The sequence below is a fragment of the Brachyhypopomus gauderio genome, chromosome 6 (assembly GCF_052324685.1).
Source record: "Brachyhypopomus gauderio isolate BG-103 chromosome 6, BGAUD_0.2, whole genome shotgun sequence".
NCBI classification, from domain to species: Eukaryota; Metazoa; Chordata; class Actinopteri; order Gymnotiformes; family Hypopomidae; genus Brachyhypopomus; species Brachyhypopomus gauderio.
In genome coordinates, this window is record NC_135216.1 from 11,469,066 (window position 1) to 11,489,001 (window position 19,936).

At 46.2% G+C, this 19,936-nt stretch overlaps 1 protein-coding gene across 1 annotated transcript in view; it reads right to left on the reverse strand.

The window, feature by feature from the left end:
* The window catches only part of dlgap3 (discs, large (Drosophila) homolog-associated protein 3), a 120,578-nt gene that overhangs the window by 13,448 nt on the left and 87,194 nt on the right, over positions 1-19,936 (reverse strand). The window contains exons 3-4 of the mRNA XM_077008695.1: positions 570-1,165; positions 1-517 (exon numbers count right to left, since the gene is read on the reverse strand). The exon at positions 1-517 is cut by the window's left edge and continues 17 nt beyond it. Coding sequence (XP_076864810.1) covers positions 1-517; positions 570-1,094 — 1,042 coding nt within the window. The 5' untranslated portion in view covers positions 1,095-1,165. The remainder of the gene's footprint in view (positions 518-569; positions 1,166-19,936) is intronic.

Genomic DNA, 19,936 nt, shown 5'->3' on the forward strand with positions numbered 1-19,936 from the left:
TGCGTTCCTTTATCTTGGTGTCTAGGGGCACTAGGGCCTTATCGTACCCTGGGCCCCCACCCCCTGCTCCTCCTCCCCGGGAGGTCGGGTAAGCCTCTCTTGCTTGGCTGACCGTCATGGCTGACCACGTGCTTCTCTTCAGGGAGTGGCCGCCGTCTCCCGCCCGGGCCATGGTGGAGCAGGCCAAGCACTCTCCTGGACCGGGCCCCTTGGTCTTTTTCAGGGTCAGCTCCTGGATGGCTGCGTCCAGGCTCTCGTGGCCCGTGGGCAAGCCCCGCCCACCGCGTCCGCCGGGCACCAGGAAGCTGCTGTCACTGTCCAGGTTGTCGTCGGAGCTCCACCAGCCGGCCGTCCGGCTGCGGTGCCGCGAGCCGTGTCGCGCTTCGTGGCGAGAGTCGCCGCTCTTGCTGCGTTCGCGACTCTTGTTGCGACGCGCCGAGCGGGACTGGTGGGTACCGGCGTGGTGGTGGCCCCCCGCGTCCTCCCCCCCGCCGCGGTGTCCCCTGTCTCGCTCCCTCTCCCGGCCCTCGCCGCCCCCCTCTGGCCCCGCCTCCGGCTCCGCCTCCGGCTCCGCCTCCGTGGGTGCCGTTGAGCTCGCGCTTGGCCGGCGCTTCCAGCGAGTGGGACTTGGCGAAGAGGCGCTGCACGGAGTTCACCAGGTGGCGTATGCGGCTGGGGCTCTCGCTGCGCTGCTCCACGCTGGCCGCCCGCTGGTACTGCAGCGTGTGGAAGCCGTCCGGCTGGAAGGGCAGCTGCTTCTCGAACTGGTCCAGCAGGTTGGGCGGGATGCGGTGCATCTTGGCGTGGCCGTGGGCGGAGCCGTGGCCGTGGGCGGGGCCGTGGGACGACAGGCATTCCTCGCACGAGTCGTACGTCTGCTGCTGGACGGGGGGGTGCGAGCGCGGGAAGGTGCCGCCCCCGGACGGCGCCGTGGCCAGAGGCTCGGGGGGCCCGCCGGGCGGATAGTAGGGGTGGTCGTTGTGCCCCTGGTAGTGGTCCGGGTAGTCTCGCGCGACATCGCAGTCGTCGGGCACGCAGTGGCACGGGCCGGACGAGTGCTGCGATAGGCTGCGGCTCACCTGGTAGCCCTTCATGGGCGGGCCATGGTGGGCCACCCGGGCCGAAAGGGGGCGCTGTGGGCGTAACAGGGCTGCGCCGGGGTTACCTGAGAAAGGGAGAGAAGAACGAGACGGAGTTATGGACTGGTAGCCGTCCTGGAAGCCAGAACCTCTAGCCCAGAGGAGCTGAGGTTCTGGGAACAAGCTACTCGTAATATGGCCCAAACAACAGCTGCACTGATTTCACAACTCCTTGCCAAAATGCTTTTATTTGCAAGTGCAAAAGCTCACAGGGGCAAACAAGTCCACTTGTTGCTACATTTGCTCAGCTGCTACCTGTTCCCCACACAGTGATCCTTCTGCTCTGCTACCTGTGTGCACGCTTTTACGCGGAAGCTGTCAGGATCACACTGCACTCAGATTTAAGCTACAGTCATACCACCGAGACTGCAGCGACTGTCATTCAAAATGCATTCAAGGGAACATCTTCAGTAAAAACACCGACCTTACAGTCACTGTGAGAATATGTTATATTGCATTTGAGCAGCGTATTGCCTGCCAGTCTCATAGCACAATAAAACGCTTTTGTGATGAAGGAGAGCAAATCAGACAGGTTTTTGTTGTGGAGGAGCAGTTGACCTCAAGCACATCTGAGTACAAATGGACACACACTGAGCAAATGTGCCTCCCGACCCCTGGAGCTGCACACTCATCAGCGGGAGACGTCCCTACTCCACTCTCACTGACTCAAGTAACGTGGTTCAGGCCCGTCACACACGTCTAGTCCAGTAACGTGGTTCAGGCCCATCACACACGTCTAGTCCAGTAACGTGGTTCAGGCCCATCACACACATCTAGTCCAGTAACGTGGTTCAGGCCCATCACACACGTCTGGTCCAGTAACGTGGTTCAGGCCCATCACACACGTCTAGTCCAGTAACGTGGTTCAGGCCCATCACACACGTCTGGTCCATTAACGTGGTTCAGGCCCGTCACACACGTCTGGTCTAGTATTGTGGTTCAGGCCCATCACACACATCTAGTCCAGTAACGTGGTTCAGGCCCATCACACACGTCTAGTCCAGTAACGTGGTTCAGGTCCATCACACACGTCTAGTCCAGTAACGTGGTTCAGGTCCATCACACACGTCTAGTCCAGTATTGTGGTTCAGGCCCATCACACACGTCTAGTCCAGTAACGTGGTTCAGGCCCATCACACACGTCTGGTCCAGTATTGTGGTTCAGGGCCATCACACACGTCTAGTCCAGTAACGTGGTTCAGGCCCATCACACACATCTAGTCCAGTAAAGTGGTTCAGGCCCATCACACACGTCTGGTCCAGTAACGTGGTTCAGGCCCATCACACACGTCTGGTCCAGTAACGTGGTTCAGGCCCATCACACACGTCTGGTCCAGTATTGTGGTTCAGGCCCATCACACACGTCTAGTCCAGTAACGTGGTTCAGGCCCATCACACACGTCTAGTCCAGTAACGTGGTTCAGGCCCATCACACACGTCTAGTCCAGTAACGTGGTTCAGGCCCATCACACACGTCTAGTCCAGTAACGTGCTTCAGGCCCATCACACACGTCTAGTCCAGTAACGTGGTTCAGGCCCATCACACACGTCTGGTCCAGTAACGTGGTTCAGGCCCATCACACACGTCTGGTCCAGTATTGTGGTTCAGGCCCATCACACACGTCTAGTCCAGTAATGTGGTTCAGGCCCATCACACACGTCTGGTCCAGTATTGTGGTTCAGGCCCATCACACACGTCTGGTCCAGTAACGTGGTTCAGGCCCATCACACACGTCTGGTCCAGTATTGTGGTTCAGGCCCATCACACACGTCTGGTCCAGTATCGTGGTTTAGGTCCATCACACACGTCTGGTCCATTAACGTGGTTCAGGCCCATCTCACGCGTCTGGTCCAGTAACGTGGTTCAGTCCCATCACATATATCTGGTCCAGTAACATGGTTCAGTCCCATCTCACACGACTGGTCCAGTAACGTGGTTCAGTCCCATCTCACACGACTGGTCCAGTAACGTGGTTCAGTCCCATCTCACACGACTGGTCCAGTAACTGGTCCACTGCTCATGTTTGGCAGGTTCTAACCTTGATGAGATTTACAGACCCATAAAGTGGGAGGGGAGCTGAATGGCTGAGAGCTGCACCTCCAGTGTGATGATCATCGGTGTGGGAGAAGCTCCGTCCAGCTGCTCCACCTGCTCCACCCACAACTGTAATCATTTCTCAATAGTGTAATAAACCCAGAGAGGTAATAAACGTTTACACTTAACTCAGTCAAAAATGTAATAAAACCAAATCATTTTCATAAAGATATAATACAATGCCCTTACTTTCATTATTGCATTAACATTTTACTAATTATGTAATATCCTGTTAGACATTACACCATATAACATCACTGGTAATTTATTGTATTGTGAAACTTTTTGTCTTGTTTAGATTAAATAAAATCGACAGACAAAACTAACATTTAAATTATGTAGCAGTAACAAGGCACCTGAATATATTCAGTAGAATATCCAGACTTTGAATTAACAGTGTAAAAAACAGTTGGCTATAATTTGGCTATAAAACAGCTGAATTCAGCTGTTCATTTAATAATTCATTTCATTTGAAGTTCATATCTGTAGATGAAACCTGAAAGGTTATATAACACATAACATATATAATACACACCACCCCAACATACTCAACAAGCTGTTTTAGGCATGCTGGTGCCAGTATTCTGTAACTGGACCGGATCTAATCCATTCTGTAACTGGACTGGACCTAATCCATTCTGTAAGTGGATTAGGTGATGGGCCAGGTTTAGTGCCAGGGTGAGGTTTAGGTTTTGGTAGGCCTGGCTTATAAAAATGGGCTAGTAGGGCTAAACCCTCCATACTAATAAGCTAATAATAAACATTAGAATAGCCTACCATATTTCTGCTTATATTTGCTGTTATTAAATATCTTGAAGCAGATTAATTTGTATTTCTGTGGCTCTAAGAATAATATCATCACCTAAAGGTCATTAGAAACACACAAACTGATATGGGCTGATCTAATCTAGCCCCAGGTTGTAGATTTGCATAGCTTGGGAAGTGTGTTCTGATGTATTACGCTCAGTGAAATGCCATCTCTGTATTTCAGCTCCACCTACCCACCATCTGCATGCAATACTATTTCACACAGGTAGGATATGAAGAGCAAATTACTCTCCATAAAAAGACGCTACAGAAATTACATGGAGGGCCGTAGCCTGAATGAGTAGCACATAGTCGGAGTTTTATAGCTCTTTTTGGTTTTCTCTGCCCTAGCCTTAGCTTGCAATTAGCTTGCAATGCTTAATGAAAAGTCTGGGTGTTTATATTTTTCTTTGAATGTGTTTTGTTTAGATGAAGACGTTAGAAAAATCTACAAATTTAAGAAAGAATATTACTGTGTTTTAAAGATACATTGAGCTTGATGTTCAACAGGCCTTTCTTATAACCATACCCATCTCAACATGGTGGTGATCATCACGTGGGTTTGTTTTTGCTTCTGTTTGATGTGTCACTGTGTGTGTGTGTGTGTGTGTGTGTGTGTGTGTGTGTGTGTGTGTGTGTGTGTGTGTGTGTGTGTGTGTGTGTTTGTCTTCCCCCACATGTTGCCATGCCCCTCGTTAGCCTATTCCTTGCTACAGCTGCCTCTTGTACTGTCTGAGTCGTTGTGTTTATTCAAACCCTGTGTTCGCCATGTAGCTTGTTGGTCATTGTCCTGACAATGTCTGCTGTGTATGCATCGTCCACACACTAACATTCATGTACACCAGGCCAGGGATGTGTTTAGTGGGGGCGGAGTTACAAATGCATCGTCCACACACTAACATTCATGTACACCAGGCCAGGGATGTGTTTAGTGGGGGCGGAGTTACAAATGCATCGTCCACACACTAACATTCATGTACACCAGGCCAGGGATGTGTTTAGTGGGGGCGGAGTTACAAATGCATCGTCCACACACTAACATTCATGTACACCAGGCCAGGGATGTGTTTAGTGGGGGCGGAGTTACAAATGCATCGTCCACACACTAACATTCATGTACACCAGGCCAGGGATGTGTTTAGTGGGGGCGGAGTTACAAATGCATCGTCCACACACTAACATTCATGTACACCAGGCCAGGGATGTGTTTAGTGGGGGCGGAGTTACAAATGCATCGTCCACACACTAACATTCATGTACACCAGGCCAGGGATGTGTTTAGTGGGGGCGGAGTTACAAATGACGGCGGGGCAGAGAAAACACATGGGGAAACCAAAACATGAACACATTGGAAAAACAAAACAAAACAAGATTGACAGGAGGGGCGGAGCTAACCGTTAGGAAGTGGTTTGGAGTTGAGATTAGGGTTAGGTTTAGTGAGAATTGAGAGTCATCTTAAAGGGGACCTATTCTGCCTTTTCTGTTTTTTTTCTGTCTTAAAGCTTTTTGTGCACGTGAACAGTCTGCAGAGTAACAAAGCCCAAAGCACATGCCTGAGTGGGTAACACGTTTTTGTAGCCAAGAAGACACTGTTCTGTGTTTTGAGAGAAAATTGCATTCGTATGCTCTGCCAAAAGTGGAACTACAAGTCTTTTTTACCAGTCTTCCCTCCACTGTTCCAATTATTTGACTGTGTACATGACAGTGCACAGAGGACTGCTTCACTAACTAGGCACACTTCAATACTGGACTTTTGCATCTTTAGCACGGGGCAGTTTCAATTTTGTGTGGCTTTTGTTACGTTTAAAGCATTCAAAGTAGCTACTCTGAGTGTTCAAGTGTGGAGTTGGTGGCTGTAGACCCAGTGCTCAGCTGTAGGCTTCTCACCTAACTAGACTAACTTGACAACAAATTGCATTGTCTCATAATGATTTTGCTAATTAGCTGCAGGCCCACTTTTACCTGAAACTGGAAATATTGTATTTTTTTAGATCGCTATTTGGAAAGTGTGGAGGTGGATTTATGATTATCATCTGTAATGTTACAATCACAATCCAATTAGCTAACCCGCTAGCCAAGTTTGTAATGGGCCCTGTATTTTTACACATGTATCATAAGTTGAGTTCTGCCCACCTGCTCAGAAATGCGTGCACGGAACACAGACAGCACAGAAACCACCAGGCAATAAAGATTTCTAACATTTCAAACATACTGGTGTTTACAACACCCCAGGAGTGATGCTAGACAGGGACCATCAAGCTAAATTATCAGATCAGGCTGGATTTGGTGTGTGTGTGTGTGTGTGGGGGGGGGGGGGGGGGGGGGTAATCTATTCTAGTAGACCCTTAAAATAAATGTCTGCTCATTGAAAATGTGCAGCCATATCACAACTGCAGATGCATCCCAACTTATTCTCCATTGCTTTCCAGTGCTGTGCATTTGTGCTTATGTGATTAAGGCTGAGCTTAAATAGACTCTCAATCCTACCACGCATGACTGATCCACATGTCCGCCTTGACTTAAAGCCTTGTATTCCTAATCACATACCTCTTGTATTGACAATATGTTTTATTCTGTTTTTGTATTTCTTGTTACTGATTCTTGTTGCTCTGATCACTGATATTTTGACCCTTGAATTGTTCCACTTTTGAGTATCGCTTGATGTAAAAAACCAATTCACTCATGACAATGTTATAGATATTCCAATATTTCATCTATAATAATCAAAATAAAGCATTATCAAACAAATCAGGAATTGGGAAAATACATCAGCAATATAAATCAGGAATGTGTGAAAAACACATTCACCATAATAAGCAATAAGGTACTACAAATCATCAAACTTATAAATGTCATAAATTCCACTACTGTAATAAAATATTATTGGTAAGAATGGTGTTTCGTTAATGATCAAAAGCTTGTATTACATCATTAGGCAAATGATTATTAGGTTATATTAAGTGTGCAAGTTAAGTGTACAATTTTTCAGTGTTATTATATTATTGGGAAATTATTACAATATTGGGTTGTACATGCCCTCCCCCAGTTCTAGTGGCCTGACAGTGATCTCTGACAGAAGTGTAGGCGTCACTAATAGCCAACTGCAGGGAGCCTTATCACACACGGCAGGCAAAGCTCACAGTACCACAATTATTTTATTTTACTTTTATTAGGGTCTTGGTATGTGTGTGAAGGTGTGTTTGAGTGAAAACGAGAGAGAAAGAAAGCAAGGAGGAGAGAGGGAGACAGAGAGAGACACACAGAGAGGGAGACACAGAGAGGGATACACAGAGAGGGATACACAGAGAGAGAGACACAGAGAGGGAGACACAGAGAGGGAGACGGAGAGAGGGATACACAGAGAGGGAGACGGAGAGAGAGGAAGTCGAGCAGTGCTGTCACACCTCATAGTTTGAAAAACACAGCGTCCAATGTGTATGTAATTTAGAAGAGGCTGCTGTCAGTCATTGTATCACAGCCTTCCTTAAAGTGCCACCTGTTCTCAGCTGTCCTAGTCACACAGCATCACACGTCAGCTACTTGAAGGCAGGGATGAAAATGGAGATTAGTGAGAATAGAGAAACGTAAGAGGCAGAGACATCAGAAGCTCTCTCCCTTCTCTACACGGGCTCCCAAACATCTATCAGATGTCTCCTGACACTCCTCCTTCTTTCTCTCCCTCCCTCTCACTCTCCTCTCCTCTCCCTCTCTCCATCTCTCCCTCTCTCTCTCTTTCTAAACTCTCTTCAGATCCTTGTTGTGACCTACTTCTTTCACTCCAGAAGCAGCTTGGCTGTCTGTCTGAATATCCGTCTCTCTCTCCTCTCCATTTTGTTTCTGCGCTGGCACGCTAGCCGTTCGCCCTGCCGTCTGCCTCCTCGTCTCCCACCTCGTACTGGAGAGTCTGTTCCTCTTCCTTAACACCAGCAGCATATAGAGTGGCGGAGAGAAGCATGCACACTCAAGTCTGCATCCTCCACTCTCCAGCCAGCTGTGAAGTGTTGATTAAAGCACTTCTACGCAGGTTGTTTACGCAGAAGTGACTGCGGAGAGATTCGAACAGATTCATATTGTGTCTTCCTACTGCCATTTGACCTCATTTGCTGAAGGTCACAGCACTGTGTGCAATCTAGCACCGCGCGGGCACGGAGTGTCCTGTGCCAAAATCTGTACAGGGCCAATTGTTTGTTATTATGAACATCATAATGTGTAAGTCATTCATCATTAGGACCTAATTAATGAGACATAGGCAATACTAAGCACAAGGGAACAAGGCGGTATCAAGCAGCAGCATATGGTGCTGTAAATCATTTTATTAAGATGAGGCAGAGCAGTTTAAGGCACCAATTTCTTTCACCGACACAATGCAGCAGACACAATAGCCGAGAAAGAAAGCTGGTAAAAGCCGGAGCATATGATAACAACGGCCGTTGTGCTTTTACCAACCACAGCTGAATGAAACTGAGCCATACAGCCCTGCAGATCTGTACTGGTTTTTTACCACCAGAACCTTATCGAACTTGCCATAGCCCAACACGAGGCTGCTGCCAAGCAAGGCACCATCCCACAAATAATTACGCTTACACCCTCAAAAATAAATAATGGGCATACAATTCACTTCTTAAACGCGGCTTTATTTAAAGCCTCTGTGTTGGGCTGAATGCAATCCGGTGTTGAACAGACGTACCCAGAGGTGTGACAGTTGCAGGAGTTGGTGGAGAGTATCAGGGTGCTGTCATAGCAGGACAGCGTTAGGGCCCGTCGGACCATATGCAGTGAAGGAGCGTATGTGATAAGCCCGGCCCAATCCAAGTCAAGCCCTCCATCACCATCAGCATAAGAGACATCCCACTCCCACTATTTACAAGGAAAACAAGACTCCAGATAAGAAGTCACAAAAAAAGTTCTTCTTGTCCATCTGGACCTCGACACTACCGCTTTACTAACAGACCCAAACCCCTGATAACCAAACAGCAGCAAAACCAGACAGACCCTCCTGAACACACTTAGTCCTTTCGAGCGTCTACGGCCAGGCAAGCAGCCGTGGGCAGGGCTCGCTCAGCTGGACCGGCGACAGGATCCGGCAGTAAACGGGTCTGATCCGTTTGGTGCAGATGACAAACGCGTAAAACAAATCCATGGATTCATCTCAAGAATGCATCACAGTATTAAAATGACACAAAGCTCAGTGATGGCCTGACTGAAACTGTTGGAGGGAGCTGTAATGACAGTACTTTAATAATGCAGGGTTTTCCTTTTGCTCAAAGCCCATTATATGGGTATACATATTTATGTTTTCAGATGCATTTTGAATGAAATATTAAGGAAGACCATGCTTTTTTTGGACGTGAGTAAGACACGCGGGCGTCTAACGGAAGATTGAACATGCAAGGCGTGAGGCGTCGCCCGGAAACCCCACAGCCTTCGCTTTTCGTTTCAGCTCCTCGTCCGTAGACGGAGCTCCTGGGGTGCTGCACTGTTGGTGAGGACGTGTGGTGATTTCTCACAAGGCACTCCAACCTCCGTGAGCTTTACAGACTGTCAACCAACTGAAAGGGATTGATGGAAACACTTTTCGAACGTGCTGTCTGCGCCGGAACTGTGCTGTAAACATCCTCTGCTTGTCGCCGCCTCAAAATAAACAACCCCGTGCGCCCCGCCCGTCAACACGCGCACTAATTACATCATGTGCTTAAGCTTCCTGTATTAAACGGTTCCTTCCCTCCGCCATCTTGCGCAGCTGAAGGGTGTGATGCGGCTCCTCTCCAGCCTGAGCCAGATAAGCGTTTTCCCATGACCCTTTCTTCAAATGTACTAAGCCCCCATGGCTAGCACAGACGAAGATGAATAATAACAGATAAAGCCAAAGATGGACCCGGGGAAAAATACTCTACTCATCTTTCCTGTCAACCCCCCATCCCCCCCCCCCTCAAACCAGTGGAACGATCTTCACTCCTTCTCCTAGCTCCTATGGCTGAAGTGGTGTGGTGGGGAGGCCAGGGATCATACCTGCTGCGAGTATAAGGATATCTCCGACGGGGAATATTCGAGTGGTAGAAGTGAACGAACCAAGCAGCTTTCCTCGAGAATGTAATTTATGTTCAGCGTTGCGTGAAAAGAATGACTGTGAGCACAAACAATATTTAGTGCTTGTAAGGGCATGTTCATAAACAAGCAGGAATGAAGTGTGGGTCTGAGTGACTTTCAGCAGGGCAGTGTTCACCTCAGAAAAAAATGAAATTATTTTAAAAATACCACGGTAGTATTTTACTTTAATTATGAAAAGATCCATAAATGTACTGCCATTTTCCTCATCCTCTCCTTCCTCTCTTCCTCTCTTCCTCTTCGTCCTCTCCTTCCTCTTTTCCTCTCCTTCTCGTTCTCTCCTTCAGTCACTCAGCACACCACTGCATGACGGGGTGGACAGATTTATCACTTGTTTAACAGACAGAAAATCAAACAGAGAGAGCAAATGGAGAAAAAGTCAGCACCACAACCGATGTTCCACAGAATGTTCCAGAAAACAACCTCATTTACCTCACCAGAGCTCACACAGCACACTCCACACACACTATTTCTACACAACGGAGCACACACAGCACACTGCACACATACTATTGCTACACACCAGAGCACACACAGCACACTCCACACACACTATCCTTACAGACCTGAGCACACACAATGCTCCATACACACTATCGCTACACACAGTAAACATGCAGCACCATCCACTTGCTGTATCCCTACAAATTAGACCTTGCACAGTATGTCCTCTACACAACAGAGTGCACACAGCACATACACTAGCCCTACTCACTAGAGCACACAAAACACACCCTCATGTACTACACCTGTACTAACACTACAGCACTAGATCATGTACTAACACTAGAGCAGACATGGCACTCACCACATCACACTCCATATACACCCTACAGAGTAGCGCACACACAGTGCACTCCATATACACCCTACAGAGTAGCGGACACACAGTGCACTCCATATACACCCTACAGAGTAGCGGACACACAGTGCACTCCATATACACCCTACAGAGTAGCGCACACACAGTGCACTCCATATACACCCTACAGAGTAGCGCACACACAGTGCACTCCATATACACCCTACAGAGTAGCGCACACACAGTGCACTCCATATACACCCTACAGAGTAGCGCACACACAGTGCACTCCATATAAACCCTACAGTGTAGCGCACACACAGTGCACTCCATATACACCCTACAGAGTAGCGCACACACAGTGCACTCCATATACACCCTACAGAGTAGCAGACACAGTGCACTCCATATACACTCTACAGAGTAGCGGACACACAGTGCACTTCATATACACACTACAGAGTAGCGCACACACAGCATACTCCACATACACACTACAGAGTAAAGCACACAGAGTGCACTCCACATACACACTACAGAGTGAGCACACACAGTGCACTCCACATACACACTACAGAGTGACTCCATATACACACTACAGAGTAGAGCACACACAGTGCAATACACATACACACTAGAGTAGAACACACACAGTGCACTCCACATACACACTACAGAGTAGAGCACACACAGTGCACTCCACATACACACTACAGAGTAGAGCACACACAGTGCACTCCACATACACCCTAGAGAGTAGAGCACACAAAGAGAGTGGGGAGGGGCACATAAAGTAAGGGAGAGAGAGTGAGAGAAAGTGAATGAGAGAGAAAGAGTGAGAGAGAAAGAGAGTGAGAGAGTGAACAGGAGGGAGGGAGGAGGAGAAGAGCACATCGTGGTGGATATGTGAGATGCATGGCAGACCTGTTCTCCAACACTTCAGCAACACAGACAGCTATTCCATACCCAGTTCACATTATGCTTGCTGTCAACTCCATGCACATTTACAATCACACCCTCTCTCTCTCTCTCTCTCTCTCTCTCTCTCTTTCACTCTCTCTCTCTCTCTCTCTCTCTCTCTCTCACACACACACACACACACACACACACACACACACACACACACACACACACACACACACACACACACACACACACACACACACACACACACACACACAGGGTATGCAGAAAGAATCTGGTGATATGAACATGTCTGTCCTCCAAAGCACACGGGCATGCATGCATGTGAGATTATGCAGCAACAAGACATATGGATGCTGTGTAGACCGCTGAACCAGTTTAATGTGTTGCACATCACACACACACACACGCACACACACACACACACACACACACACACACACGCAAAGAGCACAAGAGTGCAATACACACAGGTGCTCTAGTGTTAATAGACGCTCCACTCAGTGATCACACTGTGGCTCTGTGCTTTTAGAGGGAGCCAGTGAGCTGAGAGGGAGTCAAGCGCGGTGATCTCACTGTGTGCTGTGTGCCTGCCATGGCAAACTTGCATTTAGCACCGCCAAGCTATGGCCAACAATGCTGCTACTTCTAGCTGAGGGCTATGAATGGAACACAAACACACACACACACACACACACACACACACACACACACACACACACACACACACACACACACACACACACACACACAGGTTACAGCGCAAACAATGTATAACCAGGCATTCTTCAGGTATAATAAGGTTCCTTTCCATCAGTTCATATGGATTTGTGTTGGTACACTGCTACACTGCCAGTGTGCAGTTCAGCTCAGTGCTTGGCCCCGTCAGCTGGCCCTCTGCTGAGCTTTGATGTTATCCACGTAAGGGACGAGCACTGAGATGGCGTGATGTATGCACTGCCTGGGACTCGGCAGGCCCGTGTACACGGGGGTGTTGTCGGCGCATGGGGAGTTTGAATGTTACCAGGTCGTGCTTTATGCTTAGGTGCATTAGCAGTCACCTTATGTCCTCAGCATCTTCCTCACAGAGACATGCCTTGTGGGACATGCATCTGGTCTTTAGCCTCGAAACTCAGGTCAGGAGGGCAAAGGGGGTTGTGACTAGCCTGCGTCACGCCTGCAATGTGCCCTACCTGCCAGTAGGGGCAGCATTGTTGACTGATATATTTCAATGGGCAGATCTGTGTATCACCTGTGTGTCAGTGGGCATGGTGGGATCAGCCAGGAAGCATGTGTATCATTCACAAGAAAGCGCCAAGAAATCTCATGCTATTAGGCTGATGCGTATTCATGAGTTTAGTTCTTAGTTCTTATATCACCTTGCTGCTGACCTTTGCTGATAAGTTACATCTGTATAGCTCTGTGGATTTCTAGGAAAAAAAAAATACAGTCTACAGAAGGCAGAAAGTTAAGCTGTATGAATCTGTCAGGCGAGGATAGAATCGTCACTTAAGTACTCCACCCTAACTCCTACACTTCCAACAAGGAGACGGGATTTGCTCATTATGAAGATGAGCAGTCAAATAAAGAGCTCAAAATACCCCTGCACTGGAATTTGCATTTTAATGTTCTAGAAATTTCAGGACTAAGCATGTAGCTAATTGGTGTTTGTCCATAGTTTATTGAATTTCAATTGAAATAACCTTACTGAAATCCTGAGCATAATAAACGCGGTCTGATGTAATCAAATTTGAATGTTTTAGAGAAGCTACTAGCCATGCAAGGCACATACTGTGTAGACACACACACACACACACACACACACACACACACGTATGCATGCATGCACTCGCATACATTTCCATTCCTTAGAGAAGTAGGTCACAGCTCCTCTGTTACGTTCACATATGAATGCCTGTATAATAGTTCCATATGCTCCACTTTTCCTTGCTTCCCTTTTCCTTCCCTCTCTCCTTTCCTCTCTCCCTCCCTCTTCCTCTCTCTGTGATTATTTCCCTTCTCCAAGACACACATTCACACTCACATACACATAATCCCCCTGCAGTGGCTATAAGCCCTTGCGGAAATGTTATTCTCATTGGTTTTGAAAGATTACAATGTCGTGTGCAGGAACTACTACAAGATCAATGCGGCCATCAATAAACAGAAGCTACAGCTTCACATGGGTGGAGAGTCTCAGTGCTCGTGGGAGACAGGCCTCTCCTAATGGTTCCTACTCGTGTTGCACATTCTTCAAAGACAGCAGAGAAATGGAGGAAGAAATGAAAGGGTCAGTCCAACTATTAATCAGGCAGTCTGGAGTGTGGAGAGAAGGACATTCAAGGAGAAGTGTACAGACGGAGGTGCTGTCGTTCACTGCTGTACAGAGAGAGAGAGAGAGAGAGAGAGAGAGAGAGAGAGAGAGAGAGAGAGAGAGAGAGAGAGAGAGAGAGAGAGAGAGAGAGAGAGAGAGAGAGAGAGAACGGTAAACCTGCACCAATTCAGCCAGTTCCCATTTTCTCATTTCAGGGCCCAATCAGGGGACACATGATATTGTGCCTGAGCTGTAATGAGTTGAATGATGAAACCGTAGGTAGCCCAGGAGAATTCTCACTCCAGTGCCGGGGTCTGCGGTGACGCGGGCCCTGCGCATTTCTGAATGCGCACGCAACACCGGCCACGAGCAACAAAGCACGCACGCTGCATGAGAAGAGGGTGACGGCAGCACTCGGTGACAGGGGCGCATTCAAAGGCAGTGGGTCAAATAAAGGGAGCAAAGAAAATATGCACCATTGTGTGTGGAGGTGCGTGTGTAGAAGAGCAGGTGAGAGAGAGTTTGTGTGCCTGCCAGCCGCGTGGCGTTGAAGAACCATTTGGGGGGGGGGGGGGGGGGGGGGGGGGGGGGGGGGGTTTGGTGGGTTCTGCACACTTGTGCCGGTTTGCACTGGACTGCAGCCATGGGCTGGTTTGTGTTTAATGTCAGTGTCACTGTTATGCCTTATAGATTTGTATGCCTAAGCAGGAGGACGCTGTCAATCACAGTATCGGCACAGAAGGGCTCTCAGCACTGCAGAGGATGGAGAGAGAAAAAGGATCTCAAGGATCGCAGTATATTGCATATTGTACTGTGACCATAAGCATATTGTTATGTGACTAACTAATACTGTAATAAATGCACTGTAGCATGATCAAATCAAGCATTAGATGATCACATGTTTAGTCAAACAATCTGTAACTGCATTCTCTCTGTGAGAGATGGAACAAGAAACCGTTTAGAAAGCAGCAATCACGTTGATCAGAGATTGCCCGAATTACAGCAATCTAATAATCCAATGCCTTTGGTCAGCAAGATGTAGCCCGTCAGTGTAATCATAACGCCGGGTGAGGGGACCAGAAATATGCCAAGTGTGTTTGTGTGAGGGGGGGGGTGTCAGAGATGGAGAGGGGCACATTTGGAAGATGTGCGGTCTCGGATCACAGAGCTGTTAGTTCTGCCTTTCACAGGGAAGTGATTTCTAATCAGACCAAACAGCTTGTCACTGCACATTCATAATAATCTAATTAATGGCAATCAAAAGAGTAATGACATTAGCCTCTCTGATTGCGCACAAACACTCGGGAGAGCATCCGTACCTTGGCGCCATTGCACGGCCGTAGTATCGCACGTTGTTTGGAGTGACTGGCCATGACGCGCTGCTTCCGGGTTCAGCGCTCGCTAGCGTGGCCACGCCTCCTCTATCCAGTTCGCGTGGAGGGGCAACGAGGTTTTGCATACGCGTCCCTTCCAAATGACAGTCTGGGATCAGAGGATTGGAGCTGAGATGAGGGGAATGTCCCGGAGAGAAGACGGGAGACTGAAGTGTGCCTCTCTCGAGGTGTAGGAGGATCACAGTGTCCTCTCATCCAGTCTCACTCTTTGAAACTCTCGGCATGAGAAGGCGCCTCCGTGTGAACGTGACACGGAAACTCTGCGGCACCTCGGAGCCTCTGGCGAGACGGTCACCAGGGGCAGGCGTGCTGTTGCTGTTCACCCCCCGCGATGTCAAGCCACCCCGCGTCTCCTCGTGAACATTGCGCGGGAGGTCGGCACTCACAAGCCCACACGTTCGAAGAACTTTCATTTTCACAATGAGGAAAGCTCAATTAAGTGATAGCGAGCTAGCTCCTATTGAGCGAAATGGGCCAGTCTCCTGCTGGATGACTGAATGGACTCTTTGAATTGTCAAGTCTGAGGCAATGAGTTCCGACTGTCCGTTCAGGGCATTGCAGAACATGATGTGCTAAACACAGCAGCTATTACATTAGAAATGAAGGGAGTTATTCCCACCACCACATTAACTAGAGCCATTGTCATATGGATGAAAAAGGCGTCTTGGTCTTCAGGATGTGTGTTATGGCACTGAAGATGGTAGATTTTAACAATGAGACCACCCCGAGGCCTCACAGGGCCGTGTCTACTGACAGAGTCTCTGTGACAAACCCAGCCCATTGTAACAACGTAAAGCCTTTCAAAGACCTCAAATCTATTCAATTAGAAAAGTAATTGGACTCTGATAGAGGCCAGAACATTTTACTGCAATGCTGAATAGAATTAAAAATATATATATTATTGTAAGTATTTGTTAAAGCACAATGGGACTACTGATGGAATTTTTCTCTGTATTTTTATGCAATAGAAAGAATACTAAATGAGCATATCTACGCTACATCACTGAAATTAGACTTAAAATTAGGTTTATTTAAAAGAAAATCACATCACTATTGTACTTTGGTGGGGTAAGGGGAATCGGATGTAAAGCACTTTAGTTCTGGACAATGTTATTTTATATCTGAGTAGGCAAATATTTGATTTGATAGAACTAGCTTTGTAGGAACTTTTCCTTGGCTTTAGAATGTAAGAACTGTATGTTAATGGATGAAGTGTTAGAAGAATTCATATTTTTGCTGAGGCAATATTCTTAAATGATTCTGGCAGATTTTAAAGGTTAAATGTCTAAATATTACACTGAAAACCTAACTGACACCTAAAAACAAAAAAGTGCATTTGTGAAAAGGTCAATTAGGACAATGCACAAACATTGACCAAAATAATGCTTGATGGCACACACACACACACACGCACGCACGCACGCACGCACGCACGCAACGCCCGCACGCACGCACGCACGCACACACACACACACACACACACACACACACACACACACACACACACACACACAAATTGACTCACCAATAAAGCATATGGATTGAATTGGCTTCCCAAAGTTTAAAATTATGGTTGTATAACCAAATAAAATCTTTAGAAGCTGCCCATGCTGCTTCACCACAAGAACACACACTGAACAAGCTGAGGAAACTCAAACTGGAATTAAATGAAATAATAGATTAAAAAGACACAATTTTACTGCAAAGACTGCGCTGGCAGAATTTTGAACATGGCAATAAATCTGGAAATTCCTTGCTAATCAGTTAAAGCTTAATAAGGAAAAAACAACTATCTCCTCTATTAAGAACTCAACAGGCAGCATTACTCACGACCCACAACAAATAAATAAAGCTTTTAAAGAGTTTTATAAAGCTTTATACGCATCACAGATTAATCCATCAGATTCAGCTATTGAAGAATTTATTAATAATATAAATCTCCCAAAGCTAGAAAACGAACAAATTGTTGCACTGGATTCACCACTTGCTCTGCCCGAATTACATGAAGCCTTACAGCAGCTACCAAATAACAAAGCTCCAGGACCAGATGGATTTCCTGTAGAATTCTACAAAGAATTATGGTCTGTGCTAGAACCAACCTTTTTTAGAATGGTAAATCAAATTCAAAAAGATCATGTCCTGTCTCCAGACATGAATTCTGCTAACATCAGTGTACTTCTAAAGCCAGGCAAAGACCCTACACTTCCTTCCAGCTATCGCCCCATTTCACTCATAAACGTAGATCTTAAAATTATTTGCAAAGCACTTGCCAGAAGATTAGAGGAAATCACCCCACTTATAATACATCCAGACCAGACAGGTTTTATCAAGGGTAGACAATCTGCCAACAATACACGCAGACTAATAAACATAATAGATTACTGCACAATTAACAAATTAGAAACTACCATTGTATCTTTAGATGCAGAAAAAGCATTTGACCGGGTAAACTGGAAATATTTATTAGCAGTTCTACACAAATTTGGATTTGGCCCATCCTTCATTAACTGGATCAAAGCCTTACATAGTTCTCCTAATGCACGGGTTAGGACAAACGACATCACCTCACAAAGCTTCACTCTGCAAAGGGGCACCAGGCAGGGCTGTCCACTATCACCCTCACTTTTCGTTCTCTTCATTGAGCCATTAGCAGCAGCAATTCGACAAAATGCAAATATTACAGGAATTAACACAGGAACCACAAACCATAGGATAAGTCTTTACGCAGATGATGTATTACTTTTCCTACAGAACACACAAGCTTCCCTTCCGAATACAATCAAACTTATAGACAGCTTCTCTTCTATAACAGAATATTCCATCAACTGGGGCAAATCAACAGTTTTGCCTATAAACTGTAGTTTCCAGAACACGACCACCACTCCACTACAATCAGGTAATATTAGATACTTAGGCATACATGTCTCTGCTAAACTGTTAGACTTGGTGCAGTTAAATCATATCCCTCTATTAAAAACAATAGAAGATGATCTCACACGTTGGAACGCTTTACCTATATCACTCATGGGGAGAGTGGCTACCATTAAAATGATGGTTCTACCCAAAGTTAACTATTTATTCTCATTAATCCCAAATAAACCCTCTGCTGCTTGGTTTAAATCCCTAGATTCAAACATCTCAAAATTTCTATGGAAAAACAAGCCATCAAGAATAAGTATGAAAACCTTGCAAAAGCCAAAACGCAATGGTGGCTTAGAATTACCAAATTTTTATCAATATTTCTTAGCCAATAGATTACAGTACATTTTAAAATGGGTCAAATACGACTTAATAGACAGGCCATGGTTGGACCTAGAACAAGCATTTTGCGGGAAAATAAAACTCTCAGACCTACCTTACATTAGCTCTAATATTAAGCGTCAGGACTGCTTTAAAAGCCTTAATATAAATACTTCACTGACAGCCTGGTGGGAATTCCTTAAATTAACTCGGTCCCCACTCATCCCATGCAAACTAACACCCATTTGGAACAATCCAGACATCTGTCAGAACAAGAAAGTACTACATTTTTCATCATGGCATGACAGGGGAATAAAAAATTTAGAACATGTTATTAAAGATGGAAACTTTGTCACATTCCAGGAACTTGTATCAGAATATGGAATAAACAACAGTAGATTTCTGGAATATCAACAATTAAAATCCATCATTCAACAGAGATTCAACCGCAATCAACTGAACTTAGAAATATCAGCATGGATAACTGAATTTTTTAATCTATATACTCCTAAATTATTATCAAAACTGTATAAATTATTGGTAAAATTTGATGACTCAATCTCCCTTCCGATAGCCAAATGGGAACGAGATCTATTTATTAATCCAGATCAACATTTCTGGACCGACATATGTACAAATATCTTCAAAATAAGTAAAAGCCCCAACTTACAACTTATACAATACAAAGTCCTTCATAGAACACACTATACAGGACAAAGGATGTTCCAAATGGGCCTAGCACAATCAAACATATGCACCCACTGTACAGGCAATATAATTGATAACTATATGCATGCTATATGGGATTGTAGGCCTGTTAAGGAATTCTGGCAGAAGGTATGTGTAGAATTGTCCACGGGGCTTAAAAGCTGCATCCCAACTTCACCCAGACTGTGCATCTTAGGAGACGTCAGTGAATTAGATACAGAGGCAGACATATCACACATAGTTCTCACTGCCCTATGCATTGCCAAGAAAACCATTCTTATCAATTGGAAAACGAAAAAGGACCTGCATATTACTCATTACAAAAATTTATTACTTGATCACATCTGTCTGGAGAGAATGTCTGCTTCCTCTAAAGACCAGTTGGAGGAATTTAATTCTCTTTGGTCC